The sequence below is a fragment of the Tamandua tetradactyla genome, chromosome 17, assembly GCF_023851605.1.
Source record: "Tamandua tetradactyla isolate mTamTet1 chromosome 17, mTamTet1.pri, whole genome shotgun sequence".
NCBI lineage: Eukaryota > Metazoa > Chordata > Mammalia > Pilosa > Myrmecophagidae > Tamandua > Tamandua tetradactyla.
Window position 1 is genome coordinate 11,468,802 of NC_135343.1, and position 23,052 is coordinate 11,491,853.

At 42.0% G+C, this 23,052-nt stretch overlaps 1 protein-coding gene across 20 annotated transcripts in view; it reads right to left on the minus strand.

Moving 5' to 3' along the window:
- The window catches only part of SLC8A1 (solute carrier family 8 member A1), a 390,011-nt gene that overhangs the window by 22,784 nt on the left and 344,175 nt on the right, over window positions 1-23,052 (minus strand). For all 20 annotated transcript variants that reach the window (XM_077134079.1, XM_077134062.1, XM_077134067.1 and 17 more), the window contains one exon: window positions 2,529-2,804. In XM_077134079.1, the coding sequence (XP_076990194.1) occupies window positions 2,529-2,804 (276 nt within the window). The remainder of the gene's footprint in view (window positions 1-2,528; window positions 2,805-23,052) is intronic.

Here is a 23,052-nt window from a genome sequence, read left to right on the forward strand (position 1 = left end):
ATTTTTTAGAGGAAAAATGTCTGTTCATATAGATATGATTCTCTGAAATTACCTGTGAATATATTGTTTGGGGAGTAGGTTGCACAGTTAGCACCGAAGCAAATTACAGGAATTCTTCCAATAACAGAGCAAAGAAATCTGCCTCTCAGTGGGGAGAAATTATGGCAAAGTAGGGAAACCATTTTGACAACTAATGATTCTGCTGCATGCTCCCCAAACACGTTTTCTTACCTCCTGAGGTCTCTGCCTGCTTTATGAGCTGTGGCAGAACAAGAGGTTCCTTTAAACACTTAGGTTTACTGTGAGCCACAATTCATGCTATACAAAAATATAATTTTATTGTATTAATAAACCCTTGAAAAGTGTGGCAACCGTATTAGAGCATGAGTTTATTAATACAAGAAAAGTATAGCCATTTTGGAATATTGGCACCGAGAAAAAGGAGCCAGTTTTGGGGTTCTGGAGATGAGGAGCTGGGGAATAAAAAAAAATTTATTCAGAAACAAAAATTTGATATAGAGAAAGAATCCTCTGAAAACAGGAGATGCCTTTGGTAGGACGGATTGCGGACTCTCCAAAAAGGCAGGCTGCTTTTGGATAACTGTCATGGGAGAGGTAATTTTGTCTTTATTATCATAGCCTGCACATATTCCCTGCAGGGGTTAAAGCCATGGCCAGCAGTGTGTGGTGATCTGGCACCACTTGGCGGTGAGTGGACCCCAAAACATATTTCTCTATAATGACCTCAGCTAGACGCAATGGACTGCCAGGATGGTTGGAGCTTTTGGTCGTAAATATATTCTTTGAATAAAAAACAACTTAACGTGATTTGAATATATGAGTTTTTCCTCCTGCTTGGTAAATTTTTGGAAAAAAATAAAAATAAAGACCAAATATGGAGCTTCTGGAACAAAGCTGGGGATTGATAGTCAGTGGGAAGGCTGTGAACAACCCTACTCACTAAGATGGGGATAAGAGAATCCCTCAATCCCCTTGCTCCCCGTTAATTCAACTACACACCAGGACCATGCCTGGTCTCTTAATCAGAGTCCCCAAGTGGTCAAGGAGTCAGATAACACCACGTGACACGGGTGACCAGAGAGACCACTTATCCATAGTTACTCAGCGAAGATGTACCCTCACTCAGACTGGTCAGAATCCTCCCAAGTTATTCAACATCAATAATAACCACAAGAACTTCTGTACTACTGAGGCTCTTCTATGTCCCAGATGCTTTATTAGACACATACTTTATAAATCTTTCCTCCAGCCCTTACCACAATCATGCAAGGTAAGTATGGCTATCCCTATGTTACAAAGAAATGGGCTCGGAGAGTTACAGCAGCCTGCCCACTAGAACAACTAGTGAATTCCAGTGAAGAGAATTACATGATTCAAATGATACTTGTTTTCAGGCTCAAAACCAAAAGCCAGGGCTGCCAGCTCTGGCAAACATGAGAAACCACAGCGTCTCTATCAGGGCTGGAGCAAACATGGAACCTGGGCAGCAAAAGATACCAGGACTACCTTTAGCAGGGCTCTACTGCCCTGAAGTTCTGCCTTTCCCCAAGTGTATGGTGATGCTTGCCCGTGTCCTGCCACTTGGTAGAGACCGTGAGTCTTACTGCTCAGAGTCAGAACTGTACATCTGTCAGGAAACCAACTAGCACCCAGGGGCAGGTCCAGAACACCTGCAGTCAGCTGTGGTGCCCACACCAGAATCACCTGTGCACTTATGACGACACGCATCTCTGGGCCCTTCTGATTCCACAGGTTGGGGGGGGGGGGCACCCATTCATTTGCATTTTTAAAACAAACTTCCAGGACGTTCTGATGCCCACCAGAATTTGAAATGCACTGCTGTCAATATAATATTTAGGACAATATCTTATTCAGAAATCTGAATTAACATAATGAGCTATAGTTGGGCTTGGAAGAAAAACTCAGCTTATAAAGGAATGCATAAAAGGAGGTCCATCAAATGTGCACTTAGCCTTCTCCTTCTTGCCACAATTACTTTTTTCCGTCCTGATCAAAATTCATTTTTTTCTATTCATTCCTACTAATATTTGGGTCAAAAAAATGCCATATCAGGTCTGCAGTAAGTATGCCATGTCAGTTACCCAAAGAGTTCTGAGCTTTATGGAAATCATGTAAACCTCACTAAATAGATAAAGGATAGAAATGTTCTTGAAGATGATTTTGTGACTTTTTTGGTTCTGCTCTTTTGAAAGTGCTAATTGTAATGAGAAGCTAATCAACCAATCTACCCACTAAACCAATCTGCTCTCTCCATGCAGGCCATGGTGTCCCTCTAAGATTGCCTCTGTGTCATCATGATGAGGAGGACCAACTTTCTAACCTTGAGAAGTATCATGGTCATATTCTGGCAGCGACATTACTTATATCTCTGGGTCTCCATTCTTCATAGACCTCGTCTGCTACCATAGTCCTTGAAATGGGAGCAAAGAAAGGGTTGGGAAGGCAAATAAGCTCCTGAGGGAAGGACATGTGAAGGTCCTCTCTACCTGGTACTGAAGTTCCAAGAGCAACGAACACCACAGCAGTGACAGAATCTTTCAGGCCGATGGTGCAGCCGAAGTGGGAAGCCAGGTCTCCGATGAAGGCTGTCAGCAAGCCAATCATGAGGATGGACACAATGAAACATGCCCAGCCATTCCAGTATTCTGTGGGGGGGACGAAGGCAAAGAGGACTTTCCAGAACACAGTCAGAAAGTGCATCACGTAATCGAAGCAGGAGGGCAACTTCTCCTCTCCACACTCATCATCATCATCATCTTCCCCTGGAGAGAAAGAAAGGAAGCACATTTCAACACAACTCACACTCTCTCAGGGTGTTTCTGTCTCCCAGTCCCTCCTTCTTAGGCCCACAGTCCCTCTAATCTGAGTGACGCAGGAGCCTTTAGAGGTGAGTGGAGCTTGGGGTTTTCCAAGAGAGTAATCACAATTAGCCAGTTAATTCTCCAGTTGCAGACTTGCCCCCTCTCTGTGGCTCATAGCTCAATAGTGTCAACCCCTACCCCATTCTGGTTAAATACAATAACACACCTTTTCTACTCTCTTATCACCTCCGCTGAGATTGGTCACTTCAGAGAAAAGGCTGAGAAGTCCTATGCTAAACCCACAAACTGCCTCTTTTGGAGAAAGATAATGAGCTTCTGTACCAAGGCTTTACTTATAGCCCGAACTTCAGCTCTGGGGGGGGTTATTGGTGACTAAATAACCTGTAGGACAATGTTCAAACAAGACCCTTATTTGCATATATGGTCCAGCTCTGGGCCATATATTCTACAGCTTCATCTCCTGCAACTGCTTCAAATTCAAACTTTATTCTGGCCAAACAGAATCATTTGCAGTTTTTTTCCAAACTAAATACACTTTCTCCCACTTATGTCCTTTAAAACAAAATATGCTTCCCATGTCCCCACCCCTCCTCCCTCATCCTTTTTCACTCGTCCTTTAAAACTCACTTCCCCTCGAGGACCTCTCTGACCTTCACTTGACCCCCAGCCAGTGTTAACCTCTAGAAAGCCTCTAGTTCTTGAAGTGGAAGTATGGTCCCTGAGCCAGTAGCATCAGCATCACACGGGAACACAGAAATGCAAATTCTTGGCCCACCTGGATCAGAAACCCAGAGGTAGTGGCTGAGGTCCAGCAACCTGTGTTTGAATAAGACCTCCAGGTTCTGAGGCCACACTGCGGTTTGAGAACCACTGCTCTAGATTGTACCTGCTCACTTTTCTCTCTTTTCCAGCTGACCGTGAGCTCTCCCAGGACAGAAATTTTGTTTATTTTTGCATCTCTAGCATTTGGTATCATCTCTATCATGGGTAATGAGCTGGTAAATGCTTGTTAAGTGAATGAATGCATGCATAAATTTCTACCAACTTTATATAACTACACAATTACATTATATACATCACAATTTAATCAATTAAATTATACTACCAATGCACAAAGAGTGCTTACTATTTAAAGGACTCAGGAAGTCAATTATAGTATTCTAAAATGGTGATTCCATTCATAATGTGATAATAATCCCCACACGTTTAAAAATTGGGATATTGAATGCCAACTTTTCCTGAAGTGGTGGCAAATATATAATCATGAGTTTTGTGGCCATTTTGGAAAGAAAACTTCTTGAAGACTCTGCTCATGTTCTTGAACCTTGTCACAGAGATCTGCCTTATTTTATGCAACCAATGCGCTGGAAGCAGTTGGGGCTGGCACACTTTCTAGCTGACTATGTCTCTTGGGATTGCCAGCCTGGAGCAAATTCATGTGCTCTTTGTGAGACATTCCATGGCGAGCCCATCTGGTACAGATCATTACTGGAAAAACCACCTTAAAGCAGAGGAGCTTTGAGGAAAGAGCATCTCTCATAAAACTTGAAAAGTGGGATGTCTGGATTGGTCACCTGCCATTTTACAGGGGAGAGTGAAGAGGCAGTAACCCAGTCCTCAAGGGACACATGGTCAGGGCTATTATGCAAATAAACTGGAGATCTGTGGAGAAAGCATAAACTCACTGGAGTTAAAGCACCTTTGGAGACTAGCTGTAAGGTCAGTTGATTGAAAAGTGGCACACTATACGTTAAAAGCATCGCTGACTACTTCCCACTTTCTGACAATTATCATGTTTTATGGCTGTTATGTAGTTTTAATATTACCTTTGCCTGAAAGTAGAAGATTTTTTCAACAAAAGCACCCCTTTGGAAGCCTGCTATGTCCCACCATTTATATGCAGGCTAGCCCCTTAGTGCTTCCACTTTTTCCTGGTTCATTACCCATTTCTGCTTTTTACTTCTTTTGCTTTTCTTACCACGACTCTTTTACCTTACAGTTTGGTTCCAGGTAGAACCCTACACAAGAGCTGGAACTGAGGGATGGAGAAAGAAGAGGGAAGAAGAGAACCATGCTATTATTTCCCTAACTCTTCTCCTCTCCCAATCCCCACTCTGGGGGGTGGTGGTGATGGTGCATGTACCCCAGAAAAGCTCAGGAGGCTCCAAAAAACCAGCAGACTTCCTAGCCTAGTGCTTACTTTGTATTTATGTGGAATTTTTTTAATTTCACAGAGCACGATTAAAACAGTTTGGAAACCACTGAAATTTAATCAATCATTTATAGCAACACAGCCTATTTTGTTTCCGAAACTCTACTAAATTAGTTCATTTCAGTTGTCAATGTCTCAAATTTTGAACACAAACAAGAAAACAAATAATGAAGCCTCTTAGAAGAAATGACACATAAATTGAGAATAGACACTAGATTTATCTTCAAGATGGGAATAATAACACCTTTCCCAGAAAGGATGTACTAGGGAATAATTATATCATCTCTGCAAAGTGTTTGAGGATAAGTCAAAGTAGTGATTATCATGGTAGTTATCATTATTTTCCTACACTCAGGATTGTTACTGTGCTTTCCTGTCATTTAATTGCTTAGCCAACATGCTGGGCCCTAAGGTTACAGTCTAAGCTATTAAAAACAAAATTTAATCTTGCCCTCTAGAATGTGTGTGTGTGTGTGTGTGTGTGTGTGTGTGTGTGTGTGCGCGTGAGAGAGAGACAGAGAGACAGAGAGACAGACAGAGACACAGAGAGAGAGAAATTGAGATTTCCTTTTGTGGGTATCCTTCATTAAAATAAATTTTAGATGCTTTTAATGCTTAAGTCTGGAATGGGAGGCCCATCTGTTTTATGACATCTGAAAGAAGCAGCAGCTTTCTATTCCTTTCCCTGGGATCTCCCTGCCCCTTAAAATTTTAGTCTCCAACTCAGATGCCATTTAGATATTTAAAATGACCCACTAACTGCCACGCATGATACACAATTACCCTGTTTGTTGAAGGACAAAGAAATATTATGTTCATCCATCACCGTCTGGACTATACTTAGAAGTCAGCTCTTTGGGAAGTGCAGTGGAGTATTAAAAAAAAAAAAATCTGGAAGCATCTTTTATGGAAAGGCAAAGATGGTAGTATCTGCAGTTCTGCAGGTTTATCAGGGTTACTGCCTACATAATTCTTTTGAATCGCTTTCCTGCATAAGCAAAGAAGGGGACAGGTTGATGCGTTTGCTTTTCATAGGATTTCAAGCAAATTTCTTTTATCTCAGAATTCTTCTCAATTATATGGATTCCACTAACGGAAAGATGACAAACTGTTCGATTAATCCCTCTCACGGCCTTTTAAATGCCTTCCCTGGTACATGTTGGGCTTCTTCAATAAAACTACAAAAATAGCCAACTCATTAAATGCACATAGAGTGGAGAGGGGCATGGCTTCCGGTACTGAGCAAACAGTAGCTGCACCGAGCCCTGTTCTCCATGGTAACAAGGGCATTGCCAGCACGGCTGAACATAAAAGGCAATGCCTGGGTTGGCACCAACAGATAATACATCTCCTAAAGTGAGTCACGTGTGTGCTTGCATCCCTCCTTAGGTGCTAAGGGTTTGGCCTCAAGGAGAGCAATGAGACCCAGGGAAAAAAGGCTGCTGGGCTGGAGTGCACACGTGGGCTGGAAGACTCAAGTGGTTTCTTGAGTTGATATACTATTTTGGGGTCAAAGCACTTAGCTTTCCTGAATCTCCATTCCCTACCTCTCAAACGCATTTCCTAACTCCCACACCACAAGGCTGTTGTGAGAACCGGAAGAGGACATGATGAGTCCTTTGTAGCACTGGAAACCCCCATACAGATGGATATGCCACGTTCCATTATTGTTACTTGTCAAAAGGGAGGCAGTAAATCAATGCAACTTCAATATCCCAATTTCATGAATCGATACCCTGTTTGAATGAGCCATTATTACTACAATTTCCCTAAGCTGCTGGATTTTAAGAAGAGAAAGAAAGGAAAGAGGGAGGGAATATGATGGGATGTCTAATCACGACAGACCCTGAGCTGCATTCATGCACATTCCTGATCTTATTTCAATCTTATGGTAACCTGGTGAGGCAAGTATTATTGGCCCTATTGTTCATATGAACAATCTGAAGTTCAGAGAATTTAAGTGACTTTCTAGAATGATCACACAGTCGGTGACTAGCTGAGTTGTGATTTGGTCTACAGCTCAGGGAGCATTTTATTATGTATGCTGCTTTGCTGAAGCAAGTTGAGGAGTTTAGACCCGAGCATGTACTGATTTAAAGTTTGACTCTGCAAATTCTTCTACTGCCTAGAGCTTTATTAATACAATGCTGCCCTTCTTTAGGAACTTGAAAATACTGATGACTCATCATCAGTAACGTTGGTATTTGAATTTATTTTTCTATACGTGAGGATAAATTTTCCTTTCTTTTGGAAGAGTCAGCTGCATGGTTTCTCAAGCCCTCGGGACCAATGAAACACAAGAAACAGGGCAATGAGGTAAAGGGAGGACATCATGGTTATAACCTTTTTGGAATCTCTTAGATTCTGCTGCACCCCCTTCTCCCCACCCAAAACTTGGATTGTGACCAGTTCTTATTTCCATTTCAAGTTGCTAAAGGTGCCCCATTCCGTTCTGAATCAAATGTTCCAGTTTTTTGCCTAGTTCTCCACTCTAGGATTTGAGAAACTGGCCTCAATCATCCCAAGTCTGTAATGTAAAGCAGTCTAGGGGATGCATTCTGCTATTCGTTATTCTGCAGAAATACCTACCTTCCTATCCATCCAGGCATTCAGTTATCTATAATCATTCCTTTTTTTATTTTTGCCAGAGTATCCTACAAATATGCAAATAATGAAGATGATGGAAGCTCTTCAGGAGTATGACAGAATGGATATAGGATGGCATGTGGCTAACCAGACTGCAATGACATAATCTTACTGAGCCCAGCAAATGTTATTCAGTGGCCAAGTCATCTAAGAATCAATAACTGTGAAGCTACAATACTGAGGTGGTTTTCTATATTCTACACACATTGTTTGGGGTACAATTTCTTTCTGAAATTTTCTTTTTTCTCTTTTCTTTTCAAGATCATTTGATTGATTTTGATCTCTCTCAATCATAAGCACAAACATTTGTTGCCTCCAAACAAATTAACACACAAATTGGACTGAATAGGGCTTTTTAATCCCAAGCTATCACTTTTTTTTTTGGCAATCTGTTATACAGCAATTATACATCAAGCTCTACTTTCCTGTTACATGTCTACTTTCCTTTGACGTCAAAGGTTCTGACAGAATCATAAAATACATAAGGTAATAGAAACATTAGTAAGCAGAAAACTCACTCGTTCTTATTTTAAGAGAAAAACTGAGACCTGTGATTCAATTGGTGCATTTTCGTTCTTTCATTTTTTTGCATCTGATATATGTGTGTGTGTGTGTGTGTGTGTGTGTGTGTGTGTGTATGGGTGTGCATGTAAATAACACATACAGACTTGGCTTAAACCCAGTGAGTTTTGCTGTCTGGCTCAATCAGTGATCTAATTACTTCTTTTCTTTCCCTTGCCCCTTTTATTTGCTTGTATCTTATTTCTTGTGAGGAAGCAATCATCTATCTTTTCCTACGCTTAATGGTTCCCATGTGCCACTGAATTCAGCCAACCAAAGATTTATTCTGAAAGAAGAACTTAGCACTTGTTCTTGATTTTGGAAAGGTGCTATAAATATTTCCCTACAAGCTAATCGTTGGGAAGTACTCACAAATTCTCTGATGCAAAGTAGGTGATGTCAGCAATTTTTCTCCCAAATTTCTTGCATGATACTTCCTTATCAGGAGGGATCTCAAAATATAATCTACTCAAATTTCTTGATCTATGAATTGCCAAAGCACAAAGGAAAAGGCAGGCATTTGATTCTATCAACTGAAACATGTTGGCATTAGAAAATATCTGAACTTAAAGCACTGGGAGAGTTCCAGGGGTTGCTAAATCCAATCCTCTATTTAATGTGAATTCCTTTAAAATCTCTGTCAAATGATCACCCTGTGCAATGGATAAGAGTCTGTTTTAAGAAGCCCATGATCTCACAATGCAGGTTTAAGTGTCCCTGCCTAACAGCTTCACTCATTTGTCCAGATTCTATCCCTTAGGCCAAACGGAGTTAAATCTAACCCTGCACTGCATGACATTTCTCCTGACACTTGATGGTGGCTATTCTCATATCACCTTCAGACCTGGTTTCAAAGTCCCTTCTCCAGGTTGGTCATGCTACCTTGAGTATCCTCTAAGTTAGCCATATCCTTTCTAAATCATGGTGCCTGGAGCTGAACACAACTCCAAAAGCCACTTAACTCACCTGTGATGGGGAAGGTCTTTCACCTCTCTCATTCTAGACACTTCCCTTCTTAACTGTATGCACTGGCCTTTTGGTAGCCACATCATACACTGAGTATACTTACAAGTATAAATCAACAACAATGACGAATCATTGTTTTAATGCCATTTCTAGGTCATGTTTTCCATTTCCCATGCCAGTATAATTGAGTTTTGGGGGACACAAATGTAAAATCTTGCATCTATCCTTATTAGGCTTTTTAAAGAGAAGTTATTACTGACTGCCTTTCTTTGCAGTCCATGTTACACTTTGTCATTAAAAAAACACTGTAGTTTGACATCATGCCAGTTCTTTCCAAGAATCTTCTTTCTGGAAGTCTTAGAAAGGCTGTACTTAGATTGAACACAATTTCCCTTGCGTGGCCAGTTGTCCTTGGGGAGAGGGAGGGTTCTGTAGTTGGTCACTGGTGTTACTGTCATAGCCTCGTGCAGAAAAGGCGTGGGGCAAGCCTGGAGTTATATTGAGAGGCCCCTTCTTCACTGGCTAGTGGGGACCAGAATTGGTGTGGAGACCCCATGCTTTACAATCTTCTGTGGCTGGGCACCACATACACAGTTCTATATAGTTATTCCCAGGGCCACACTGTGGACACCCTCTTGCTGAAACATCTTCTGTCCTGGTCCCTGGTTTTCATTCTAGTTTGCTGAATGAATGCATGAAACTTGAGTTCAAGATTACAGGAGACTTGTTACCTGGATCCTGGACTGCTCATGGATGAATGGAGCAGCCCGTTAATCATTCCCACCCACTGTTTCCAAGCCAGAGATGGCAGTGAGCCATCCTGCCTGCCAGGGCTACTGCTGGTATCCACCCTTGTCCGGGTGATGTGTAACAGTGTGGGAAGGGACCCCAGAAGGCAACTCACTTTCTGTGAATAACTCAGTCCTGCCTAGGAAAAATGCATCCCTGGTTCAAATTCCCCACAAAATAACAGAAAGCTCACCCTTTCTTAGCTTAGGCTATTTTGGACCTTGTTAAGATAGTTAACATGGTGCCAAAAATATCTAATGTGACAGACACATATTTCTGCAAATGTAGCCATTGTCAAAGTGAAAAGCGGACCCACAGAGGAGTTCTAGCTCTATCGAAGTATGATTATTAGCAAAAATAATCTGCCATGAGCTGAAAATTGTCTGCTTGGCTTCTTTTTCTCTCACTTTTAAAAATAATTCCTCTATGTGAACTGAATGAACCCAAATGATCTTAGGTCTACAAATCAGTTGTGTATTTTTACCCCAAGCCTCATATTTTCAAAATAACCACAAATTAGGGAGAAAAAAATCTTGAAATTCAGAGTGTATTCTTATCCTTAATTACTTGTGGGATTAACAGAATTCTAGGTTCATGCAGCAGAGAAGCAAATTCCCTGCAGACTTCAGCACCTCTGAAATAAACCTTCAACAAGTGGGATTGATGCTCAGGCAGTGTAGACACCACCTGCTAGTCTGGTTGTTTAGTTGCAGTAGGTAGTAGTACATGGGGACACCAGGCCGAGGGCTCTGATAACACTATGCAAATAGCAGCTGCACGTAAATTAGCCTCCCGGAGTGTAGGAAGCTAAGGCTTGGAAGACTGTTTCAGCAGCAATAACTGTGTAATTTTCAACAAGTTTCCAGTGTTAGGTCTTAGGAAAATGTTGAAATTGTATGTAAGGGGTGGATGTGTACTAAAAACTGTTCCACATGCAGGGGAGCAGAAAGACTTATCCAGAGTTCCTTAAGATGCTGCTGTGATTGAGCTACGAATACAGGTGTACTTACTGAGGGCGTTGATAAGTACGGGTAAACACATACATCTCACTTAAATCTTTATCCTCCCAGCAACCTGGCAAAGTAGATGTTATTTTCTCCATTTTCAAGATGAAGAAACTGAGGCTCAGAGAGTTTAATTAACTTGCTTATGAAATCTAAAGCTCCTTCTATCATCTCACTACAATTATTTGACCCATTGAACCACAGAGAAAATTATCTGTGGTCTGTCCAGCAAAAACACATTCTGATAAAATTTAAATGTAGTTGGCATTATTTTATGAAAAATGAAATTGGGAGATAACTAATATCCTTAAGATAACCTTTTGTATATGATACAGTATCTAAAATATTGAATTGTCCTTTCAGGGAATGAAGGGTGGATCCATCTCCTGAGTTCTCCTGGGAAGAGTCCGATTTTCCAACCCTTTAATTTGGGGCCAATCCTCTATTAATGGTTATACTGGCTCTGTTGGGAAGTGGGATTATCCTTATTTTGGTGGCAAACTTTTCTCTCTCTCGAGGTAGCAAATAGAGAAGACTCTATCTCTTCAGCAACAACCACCCACTCCCTTGTGATTGCTCTCTTCATCTCACAATTGCTTGAAGGAACTTGCTTCTGATCATGGGGTTTGTGAGATGATTTGCTGGCAAAGTGGCCATGCAAGTTTAAGATCTCAGCTTCCATCCTTGGCCTCAGTTTGCACAATACAAAATGATTGCAGTTACTCAGGACCCTTCTCATCTGCTCACCCCTGCTTCCTTCTCTCTGTTGTGATTGTCAATGAGATACTAGTAGCCAGGGCCTTCTACTGAGGCTCCTGTGATTTTCAAATTCCCGGGCACCTCACAGATGTGTCATGTGTCTTAGCTTCTCCTCCTGGAAAATGAGGATGGGCACACTAACTTTTCCTTTGGTGCTGTTGAAAAGATAAATGAGATTTGCAGAGAAATGAAATGCTTATCTAGAGAAAACTCAATGTTGAACGGGAGGGTTAGCTTGGTGTTGGAATTAAGATGGAATATCTCGGTGCTGTCACTGCTCATGAACACTGTCTTTACAGGGTAGCTGGCTAAGGTGGGTGTTGGCAGTCTTGCCTGTCTGTCCGCCAATGGATTTTACTGTCTTATAAATAATATCCCTGCATCAAGCTGTTGTGGATGTTTTCTTCAATGTGCATCATCTTAAAAAACATCTCTTTCTTACTCTCAATAAGTCTGTGACCTGTCTACCTTATATGGTTAAGGTGTGGTGCAAATGCTATTAAGGTTATAGGTCTGAAATCTAAAAAATATTTCAGGTCGCTCTTCTGCACCAAAAGCCCAAGCTGAACTCCTAAGTGGACCAGTTTCTCTAGTGAACCTTTAAAGAGAATGGAGAGGTTGAGTGATGAGTATTAGCACCATTCATTTCTTCAGTAAATATTAATAACTTGTGAGTCAGACATGGTTCCAGGCATTGAAAATAAAGACATGGATGATCCCTGATCTCATGGGCCCTCCATTCTAGCAAAATGAGATTGAGGGGAATCAAGTAAACAAATGAACTAATGTGAAAATTTCAGATATTGGTATGGGCTAGGAAGACAGGGAAGTCTAGTAATGTAAGAAGAGTGACTGGGTGATTGGGAATCCCCTCTGTAGAGGTGATGGGTGAGCTGAGGCTGTAATAATGAGTAACAGCCAGGAAGCAGCTTGTGCTAAGGTCCCCAGGCAGGAATACAGCACAAAGACTAAAAATAGGTCTTATGGGCATTAGGCTCTGGGATTGCAGAAGTGTGATGTGGTGGAAAGAGAACTGGCCTTGGGCTCAGAACCCAAGGGTCAGTGTATGAGTTCCAGCTTTGTCCTTATATATCATTTAATGGGGTTATTAATACCTACTGTGCAGGCTTGTTGTGAGGCTTGTGTGACCATGAAACAACTATTCACTGACGGAGAGGTCATACACTCCCTCAGTCCTGCTACCATGTGGGGCAGGAAAGTTCTAGTCCCTGCCTTCCTATTCCTAAAGGAACACGTCCTCCACAAGCTAAGAGGCCCCTAGGTGACTCTTGAGGGCAGGCATGGAATATCTCAGTGCTAAGGTTCCACAAATACTCAATCTGAAAGAAAAATGCTGAATGGTATAGCAGATAACAGGGCAACAGCCTGAGGTTCTCAAAAAATCTCTGTGTGACTTTGGAGGGGCCCTTTCCCTCTCTGGTCTCAGTTTGTTCTTTATAAAAGAAAGGGGTGATTGGAATAGCTGATTGGTAAGTTTCTCTCCTGCTCTAAGAGGTTGTAACATGACAGTAGACCTAGCACTCAGTCAGACATAACCAGGCAAACACGAAGCAGCAGAGATGCACAGAGTGTGTGAGTGTGAGTGTGTGTGTGCATGTGAAAGCCCATTGGTTCAAGCAAGTGGCTGTAGATGGAAGGACAAGGGCTTATCAAGAGAGCAGACTGTAACAGCAAGAATTAATTCCTCAGGTCACTCTGATGAGGCTCCTCTCTGCCTCTGGGGAGCACGCGGTGCGTGTGGGGTGCCTATGTTTTCTTCTCCTTCCACTTCTTTGGATGAGGCTGAAACGTTCCCCAATTAAAAAGAGTGTACAAAAGCCCCTCCCCCGAGCCCAGGAGCACTGATTTATAAGCAACGACTGAAACTATTCACATCATAGCAGCTGAGGCCAACAAAAGAGCTACTGGATCCAGTGATGGTGCATTGTTAGCAGAGCTGAGCTGCTGCCTCTCCAGACAAAAGCCGCATTAGAGATGTGACTTCAGGCTTACAAATAAGAGTGCTGAATCATGCTGGAGCCCTTCAATACGGTGTTTGCCCCAAGATTTTGTAACAAGCAATTCAAGAGAGAAACAGCCCAACAAACCAATTTCCCTTTTCAGAAATATCATCTAAAGCATATCCAGGGGCTGGAAAATAAATGCTTTTTTCCCTCCCATCCTCTTGTGCTACCACCCCTGGTAGCGGGACTGCCTTGTTAGGGGACTGGGAGTGGAAGTTAGCTGCTTCAACATTTTATTGCACTACCATGACACATCTAAGTTGATAGGGGTCCTAGATTTGCTATACCTACTGACCAGGATGGCTCCAGAATATCTCCCATAAAATTCTTCTCTCTCTGGATTTTACTCTCATTATCTTTCTTTCTCATTCTCTCTGCTTTTCCTCTTTCTCAGTTAGAATCTTAATTATTGGATAAATAACAGCAAACTTCCACTAAGAAAATCGACAGAAAAATATCATTTTAATATGGATTTTTAGATCCAGTTTTCATAGGCATAAATATTTTATGCATATGAATAATGTGCATGTGTGTGCCTGCATGCCATGTATATATTTATTATATATGGACTACATATATCGCAAAAATGGCAAGTGTGTGTATGTGTGCTTTATACTGATTTTCTAGATCGAACATGCAGGATGCAGAGTGAAAATAGGCTTTTATCCCGGTTACATATGAATTAGAAAACACGGATTCACACATTAATTCATTTATTCTTTTATCAACAAATGTTTATCATTGACAGACGCTGTCCTGGGTGCTAGAGAAGCAGTGGTGAACAAGATAGTTTTGTGTTGGTAAAAATAAAAAGATTTCATTATAGATTCTTCCTACTTCTAAGGGGACTTGAGGATATCTGCACCTATTGATAGAACATAAGATATTTAAAATAAAAATATCCAAAGAAAACAGAAAGGATGTTTACAGACACCCACGTTGAGCGCATTTTGAATACTTGGTCAAAGAATTGACTAAGCATTCTGACAGCCAAACAAATAAGAAAATACTAAACTATATAATTATGATTTTCTAATAGCAGAGATGATAAAACAATTTTTTTTTGAAAAACAAATCTCTTTTCTTTAAACTACACTGAAGTAAAAATTTATCACGTGTTCTTTAAAGTGTAGTGAGCAACATCATGAATAACCATCTAAAGTCTTTACAGAAGACAAATCACACTTTTCACATCTTTTACTTTAAAAGCAAAAATTAAAATTTATAACTAAATTATAAACCAATGAGGGCAGTTTTAAAAGGGGCTCTGACGAGGATTTAAAGATCACTTTCTCATTTCTAATCCAAAGCAATGAAGAGCAGCTACTGAATTGAGTTAACATGCCCACAAGACAGAGTATTTTAAGCATCAGATGTCTTACATGAGCTTTGGCCAAGTCCATGCAATCTAACTAGCATGCACTCTAAGGCAGCTATTCCATCTTGATTAAAGTCAGACGCCTCAGTTTCAAACAGCAGGACCATGGACAGCAAGCTGACATTCTATTGCCGAAAACAGAGTCTTTTAGGTTTCCAAAGAAAAGTCATAGAGGTAGAGTCCAATCCTTCCATTTCATAGAGGATGTCTCTAGAGCCATGCAACCAGTTGGTGTCTCGAGGAAAGCCACCCATAATCTATGCACTCTTGGTTACAATGAAGGTGAATATTTTAGCCATATATTGAAAAATGGAGCGGTGGCCAATTTGGATGGCAGCCAAGCTGTCCATGTCTCTTGTTACTTGAAAATCATTGCTGTTCAACCTTTATTCCTATTATTCCTAATTATTCCTATGACTCAAGCATTCCAACGATTCTAAGCATAAAAAACCTATCTAAAAACTAATAATACCATAGGGAAAGACTTGGAGACAAGATTGGGCATTTATTCTATTTTATTGGTTTTGGAAGATCAGACATAATTCCTTGCAGCAGATGTGAATCCACTCCCAAGGTCACACAAACAATTTGGAAGTCCCACTGGGATCTTCATGATAGGATCAGACCTGGGCTTTCTAGGAAATTCAGTGAGTGCTTCTGTCCACTTTTCACAATCGGTTCTATTCTTTCCAGTTCTTCCGCAACTCTGTCCAAGGATATACTCATTTCCCAACCCTTCATCATGTGTAATTGAGAATAAGGACTGATCAGCTTTATTCTGCTTGTCAGATATCATCTTATCTGAAATCTGGTCACTTGTGACACAAATTAAGCTGTAGGAGGGACACATAGGGTTGAAGTTTATTTCCTTTGGGCTCACCATGAAAGGATTCCATATTCCAGCTGGCCACTTTCAAAAGTTACGTGACCACACTGGGCCTCCAGGGTCCTCACTTGTAAACACAGGACAAAGAATATATACCTCAGAGAATGGTGGCAAGGGATTGAAATAATACACACAAAGCTCTGGCCATGCATAGCACTTAATACATAGGGACTTGTTTAAGCAAAATGTGGGTCACAGTTTCCTACACAGGTTTTTGTCTGACTTAAAGGAAGCCAAGTCTGCTTAACTTCACTTTTCTCATGAAACCAGCCATCCTCTTTAATGGACCACAGTCAACTTAACGATTTTATATGCAACATCTTTCTAGCCTCACAAGAGACATAGCAAAATGAGGACTCCCAAACCCTAATATTCTTGCCTTTTGTTTGTTTGTTTGTTTGTTTTTTGGGGGGGTATCTTTTAGTCACACTTAGGCTATGCCACACCTGATCTAACAGGGTTTTATTTTTTCTTAAATTGCTTAAATGGGATTTTTTAAATGACCCAGAGTGAACACATTAAGTGATGAATATGTCCCTGCAATAACGATGGGGGATCATAGGGAAGACACTTAAAACGTTCCTGCTTAGACCAAACTGTGTGGTAATCCCTCAGAACTAATTTGAGGCACCATTTTATTATTTATTATCGAGAAATTTTTAGAGTTTTTGGATGCAGACAATATGTTCAAGTGAATTGCTGTCAGGGGCACTGAGGTGATGGTTTTGGATAGAGAATAATACAATTGAACTGAGAGCACTTATTAGTTCACATTGCATGCGTGGGTGGAAGACTGATGACAGAGGCATCCCCAAAACTGAACTGGTCTCCACATTGATGACCACACCCTTCTGCCTTTTTATTTGGTTGAAGTCAGGTCTCCGATCGTAATTTATTGCCCAGCAGAGGAAGTATGTGACCATCGTGGCCTCTGAGTGGAGTGTCTGCCCTTGTCCTGGGGAAGATTCCACAGGCATTTCTGAGCTCCAATTATTGAACCAGAAGAAAATTAGGCACTTTTTAATCATTATCTCACTTGGTCTTCTTTGGGGTTAAATTATGAAGACTGTCATCTCAGCTCTTTTGTTTTAGGAGAATAGATGTGGACCATACCCTGTTATTGTGCTGAGTATTTCATTTGGGCAAGCTGGGTAGATGGGCAGATTATGCTTTTCCATTGCCAGAATCAGAGAAGCCCTCTAACAAATGCCATTAGTGGTAGCACAGGACAATAACGGCCATGAACAATGCTCCCAAATGTCAAGCTTGGATGGTGTGATGGTCAGATTCATGTCTCAAGTTGGCCAAGGATAGTGCCCAGTTGTCTGGTCAAGCAAGCACTGACCTATCTGCTGCTGTAAGGACATCTCATGGACTTAGATCATGGGCATGTTGACTGTATCATGGCTGATTACATCTGCAGTCAGATATGGGGAGAGTCTTCTGCAAAGAGTGATGCTTAATCTAATCGCACAAGGCTTTTAAGGAGGATTCAGAAGAAAGGACATAGTTGCCCCACCTCCAGCCTGCCCTGAGGAAAGACTTCCCCCACATCCAGTCCTTCCTGAAGAATCGGCAATCCGATTTCCACCTGAAGAGATTAAACCAGTAACTACCTCCCATGGGGAAGAATCCCTTGCACCTCTGTCTGGAGTGATTAATCCTGTTTCAACAGATGAAACTGCAAAGGAATGCCCTGAGGTAATTGGTCCCAAAAGGTGAGGTACAAAACGTCACCCATGAGGAAGTATGCTATACTCCAAAAGAACTGCATGAGTTTTTCAATATATATAGACAGAAATCAGGGAAATAAGTGTGGTAATGGATTTTAAGGGTGTGGGATAATGGTGGAAGGAATAAAAAGCTGGATCAGGCTGAATTTACTGATATGGGCCCACTAAGCAGAGATTCTGCCTTCACTGTTACAGGTTGAGGGGTTAAAAAGGGCATTAACAATTTGTTTGGATGGTTGGCTGAAACATGGATCAAAAGGTGGCCTACATTACCTGAAATGCTAGAACTGCCATAGTATAATATAGATGAGGGGATCCAAAGGCTTAGAGATATTGGAATGTTAAAGTGGATTCATCATGGAAGGCCTGCTCACACACCCCAGGAGTGTCCAGAGGACACATCTTTCACTGGCACTGTGAGAAATAAATTTGTGAGACTAGCTCCATGATCCCAAAAGAGCTCTGTAGTCACCCTTCTCTGTAGGTCAGATATTACTGTAGGTCAGGGAACTGATGTCACTGAGCTGGAATCCTTAAACCTAACAGGGATGATTGGATCCCAAGTTTGGCAGAAGCCAGGTGGCAGTACTTAATCCCGAAAGATGAGGTGGACGTGGTTACCATAATAGACAGCAGACTCAAAGTAGGAATAAAAATAATCTGACTTGCAAAGACTTGTGGTGTTGGCTAGTAGATCATGGGGTACCTAGAAGTACAACAGATGGGCAGTCTATTACATTGTTGTTTGAGCTGTATAAGTAGAAGAGTTCTAGGTCAAGTGAACAGAAGTCTAATTTGAATAACAAAAACAGAGAGTCACAACCCCTTGATCAATTTCCAGAGTTGAGATAGTTTACAGACCTGGAGCCCCTTGAGTGAGGGAAGGCCAGGTCCCTTTGGGGGAGGACCCTGCTACACTGTCACAAATTTATACTGTTAATTTTCCTCCAAGTCTTCCTCAAAGAGACCTATAACCTTTTACCAGGGTAACTGTGCACTGGGGAAAAGGAAATGATCAGATATTTCAGGAATTGTTAGACAATGGTCCAGAAGTGACACTAATTCCAGGAGACCAAAAACATCACTCTGGTCCACCAGTCAGAATAGGGGCTTGTGGAGGTCAGGTGATCAATGGAGTTTTGGCTCAGGTCCACCTCACAGTGGGTCCAAGGGTCCCTGAACCCATTCTGTAGCTATTTTCTCAGTTCCAGAATGCATAATTGGAATAGACATACTGAGCCACTGGTAGAATCCTCACTTTGGCTCTCTGACTTCAGGAAGTGAGGGCTATTATGGTAGGTAAGGCCAACTGGAAGTCATTAGAACTGCCCCTACCTAGCAAAATAGTAAATCAGAAACCATACCGGATTCCTGGAGGGTTAACAGACATTAGTGCCACTTTTAAGGATTTGAAGGATGCAGGGGTGGTCATTCACACCACATTCCCATTCAACTCTCCTATTTTGCATGTGCAGAAAACAGATGGGTCTTGAAGGATGGCAGTGGATTATCGAAAACTCAACCAGGTGGTGACTCCAATTACAGCTGCTGTTCTGGATGTGATATCATTGCTTGAACATATCAGCACATCACATGGCACCTGGTATACAGCTTTTGATCTGGCAAATGTTTTTTTCTCAACAGCTGTTAATAAGCACCACTAGAAACAATTTGCTTCAGGTGGTAGTCAGCAAGATACTTTCACTGTCCTACCTCAGGGGTATATTAACTCTCCAGCCCTATGCCATAACCTTATCCACAGGTAACATTGTTTCTCCCTGTCACAAGACATCACACTGGTCCATTATATTGATGATATAATGTTGATTGCACCTAGTGAGCAAGAAGTAGCAACTACTCTAGACTTATTGGTAAGGAATTTGTGTGCCAGAGGGTGGGAGATAAGTCCAACAAAAATACAGGGGACTTCCACCTCAGTGAAATTTCTAGGTGTCCAATAGTGTCAGGCATGTCTAGATATCCCTTCTAAGGTGAAGGAGGCACAAAAAAGAGGCACAACACCTAGTTGATCTCTTTGGATTTTGGCAATATATTCCTGTTGGTGTGCTACTCCAGCCCACTCATTGAACGACCAGAAAAGCAGTTAATTTTGAATAGGGACCTTGAACAAGAGGAGGCTCTGCGATAGGTCCAGGCTGCTGTACAAGCTGCTCTGCCACTTGGACCATATGATCCAGCAGATCCAAAGGTTCTGGAAGTGTCAGTGGCAAAGAGAGATGCTGTCTGGAGCCTTTGGCAGGCCCCTATAGGAGAATCACAATGCAGACCCTTAGGATTTTGCAGCAAAGCCTTACCATCTGCTGCAGATAACTATTCTTCTTTTGAGAAACAGTTTTTGGCCTGCTACTGGGCCTTAGTAGAGACTGAATGCTTAATATGGGCCACCAAGTTACTATGAGACCTGAGTTGCCTATCATGAGCTGGGTGTTGTCTGACCCATCAAGCTGTAAAGTTGGGCATGCACAGCAGCACTCCATCATATAATGGAAATGGTGTATCTGAGATAAGACCAGAGCAGGTCCTAAAGGCACAAATAAGTTACATGAGGAAGTGACCCAAATGCCCATGGTTGGTACTTCGCCACATTACTTTCTCTTTCTCAGCCCAGAGCTATAGCTTCTTGGGGAGTGCATTATAGTCAGTTGACTGAGGAAGAGAAAACTTGGGCATGGTTTACAGATGGTTCTACGTGATATTCAGGTACCACCCGAAAGTGGATAGCTGCAGCACTGCAGCCCATTTCTGGGATGTACCTGAAGGACTGTGGTGAAGGGAAATTCTCCCAGTGTGAATTCTCCCAGTGGAACTTTGAGCAGTGCACCTGCTTGTTCATTTTTCTTGGAAGGAGAACTGGCCAGAGGTGCGTTTGTATACTAGCTCATGGGCTGTTGCTAAAGGTTTGGCTGGATGGTCAGGGACTTGGAAGGATCATGATTGGAACGTTGGTGCCAAAGAGGTCTGGGGAAGAAGTATATGGATAGATCTTTCTGAGTGGGCAAAAAACATGAAGATATTTGTGTCCCACATGAATGCACACCAGGGGATGGCATCAGCAGAGGAAGGTTTTAAGAATCAAGTGGATAAGATCACCTGTTCTGTGGAAAGCAGTCAGCCTCTTTCCCCAGCAACTCCTGTCATTGCCCAATGGGTTCATGAACAAAGCGGTCACGGTGGTAGGGATGGAGGTTATGCATGGGCTCAGCAACATGGACTTCTATTCACCAAGGCTGACCTGGCTACAGCCACTGCTGAGTGCCCAATCTGCCAGCAGCGGAGACCCACACTCAGCCCCTGATATGGCACCATTCCCCGAGGTGACCAGCCAGCTACATGGTGGCAGGTTGATTACATTGGATCACTTCCATCACGGAAGGGGCAGCGATTTGTTGTAACTGGAACAGACACAAACTCTGGATATGGGTTTGCCTCCCCTACACACAATACTTCTGCCAAAACTACCATCCATGGACTTATGGAATGCCTTATTCACCATCATGGTATTCCACACAGCATTGCTTCTGATCAAGGAACCCACTTCACAGCAAATGGAATTCTCTAGTCTTACATGTGCCCCATCATCCAGAGGCAATGAGGTTGATAGAAAAGTGGAATGACCTTTTGAAAACTCAATTACAGTGCCAGTTAGGTGGCAGTACCTTGCAGGGATGAAGTGATGTCTTCCAGGAGGCTGTGTATGCTCTCAGCATTCAATTTATGGGGCTGTTTCTCCTATAGCTAGGATTCATGGTTCAGGAATCAAGGGGGTAGAAATGGCAGTGGTACCACTCACTACTACACCCCTAGTGATACACTAGGAAATTTTTTGCTTCCTGTCCCTGTGACGTTGAGCTCTGCTGGTCTACAGGTTTTAGTTCCAGAAGGGGTAGTACTTCCACCAGGAGAAACAATAATGATACCATTGAACTGGAATCTAAGGCCGCCGCCTGGTCTTTGGGCTACCAGGTAAAGAATAGCTTTCCTGGAATATAGGAGATCCCTGAGGGCATCTTTTAGTACTACCATGCCCTATGATTAAAGTCAGTGGAAAACTGCAACAACCCAATCCCAGCAGAACCACCAATTGCTCTGAAACTTCAGGAATGAAGGTTCGGGTCACCCCACCAGGCAAAGAACCATGACCAGCTGAAGTGCTTGCTGAGGGTAAAGAGAACATGGATTAGGTATGGAAGGAAGTGGAAGAAGACTGTAATGTTGTTTTGTTCATGTTATAGTATTGAAGTTGTAAGATATCAAGTTTAAGAGTGAATATTACCCTAGGACTTGCACCTTACTCTGGGGAGATTTAACACGTTTCTGGTTGTAGGTGGAACAGTTGAGCGTTGTTAGGTGAGGAAAAAATGTTTCTGTTATTGTTTTCTATTTAGAGGTTAAGTATGGTTTAAAGTGATGTGTATAGCTGCCAAGTTGACAAAGTGCAGACTTTGATGGTCAGATTCACATGCCAACTTGGCCAGGTGATAGCGCCCCATTGTCTGGTCAAGCAAGCACTGGCCTATCTGCTGCTGTAAGGACATTTCTCGGATTTAAATCATGAGCACGGCAGCTGCATCCATGGCAGATTACATTTGCAATCAGCTAAAGGGAGCACCTTCTGTAATGAGTGATGCCTAATCTAATCACCCACGGTTTGTTAGGAGGATTGGGAAGAGACAGTCTCACTTCCCACTTCAGCCAGCCAGCCCTTTCTGAGAGGTTGTTGAGAACCTTCTTTGGAGCTGCCAGCTCACCGCCTGCCCTAGAGATTTTGGACTCTTACATCCCCACGGGTTGCATAACACCCTTTTAGACATCTCATATTTACAGATATATCTTGTTTCTGTTTCTCTAGAGAACTCTGACCAATAGACACGGCATCTTGGATTTCGCCTGGTCCAACTCTCTCATTTTACTGATGATGAAACTAAAATTCATGAATATTACCCTCTTTGTCATAGAAAGAGACAGAACCAAGACTAAGATGTTATATGATTTTTTTTCCCACTTTCATGTGTTCCCTCATATGAGGAGATTATTAGATACTATGTCAGATATGCAAAGTCTATGTCAAAAGTAAAAGGACTGCAGAAAATCCTTAGTGGTGGATATTTAAAATAATCACTTAAAAGAAAGGACAGTATGTTGACTCTTTTTAAAAAATGTCACAAATTACTAGGCAGGAGAACCCTATGGATGCACAGAGGAAAACAAA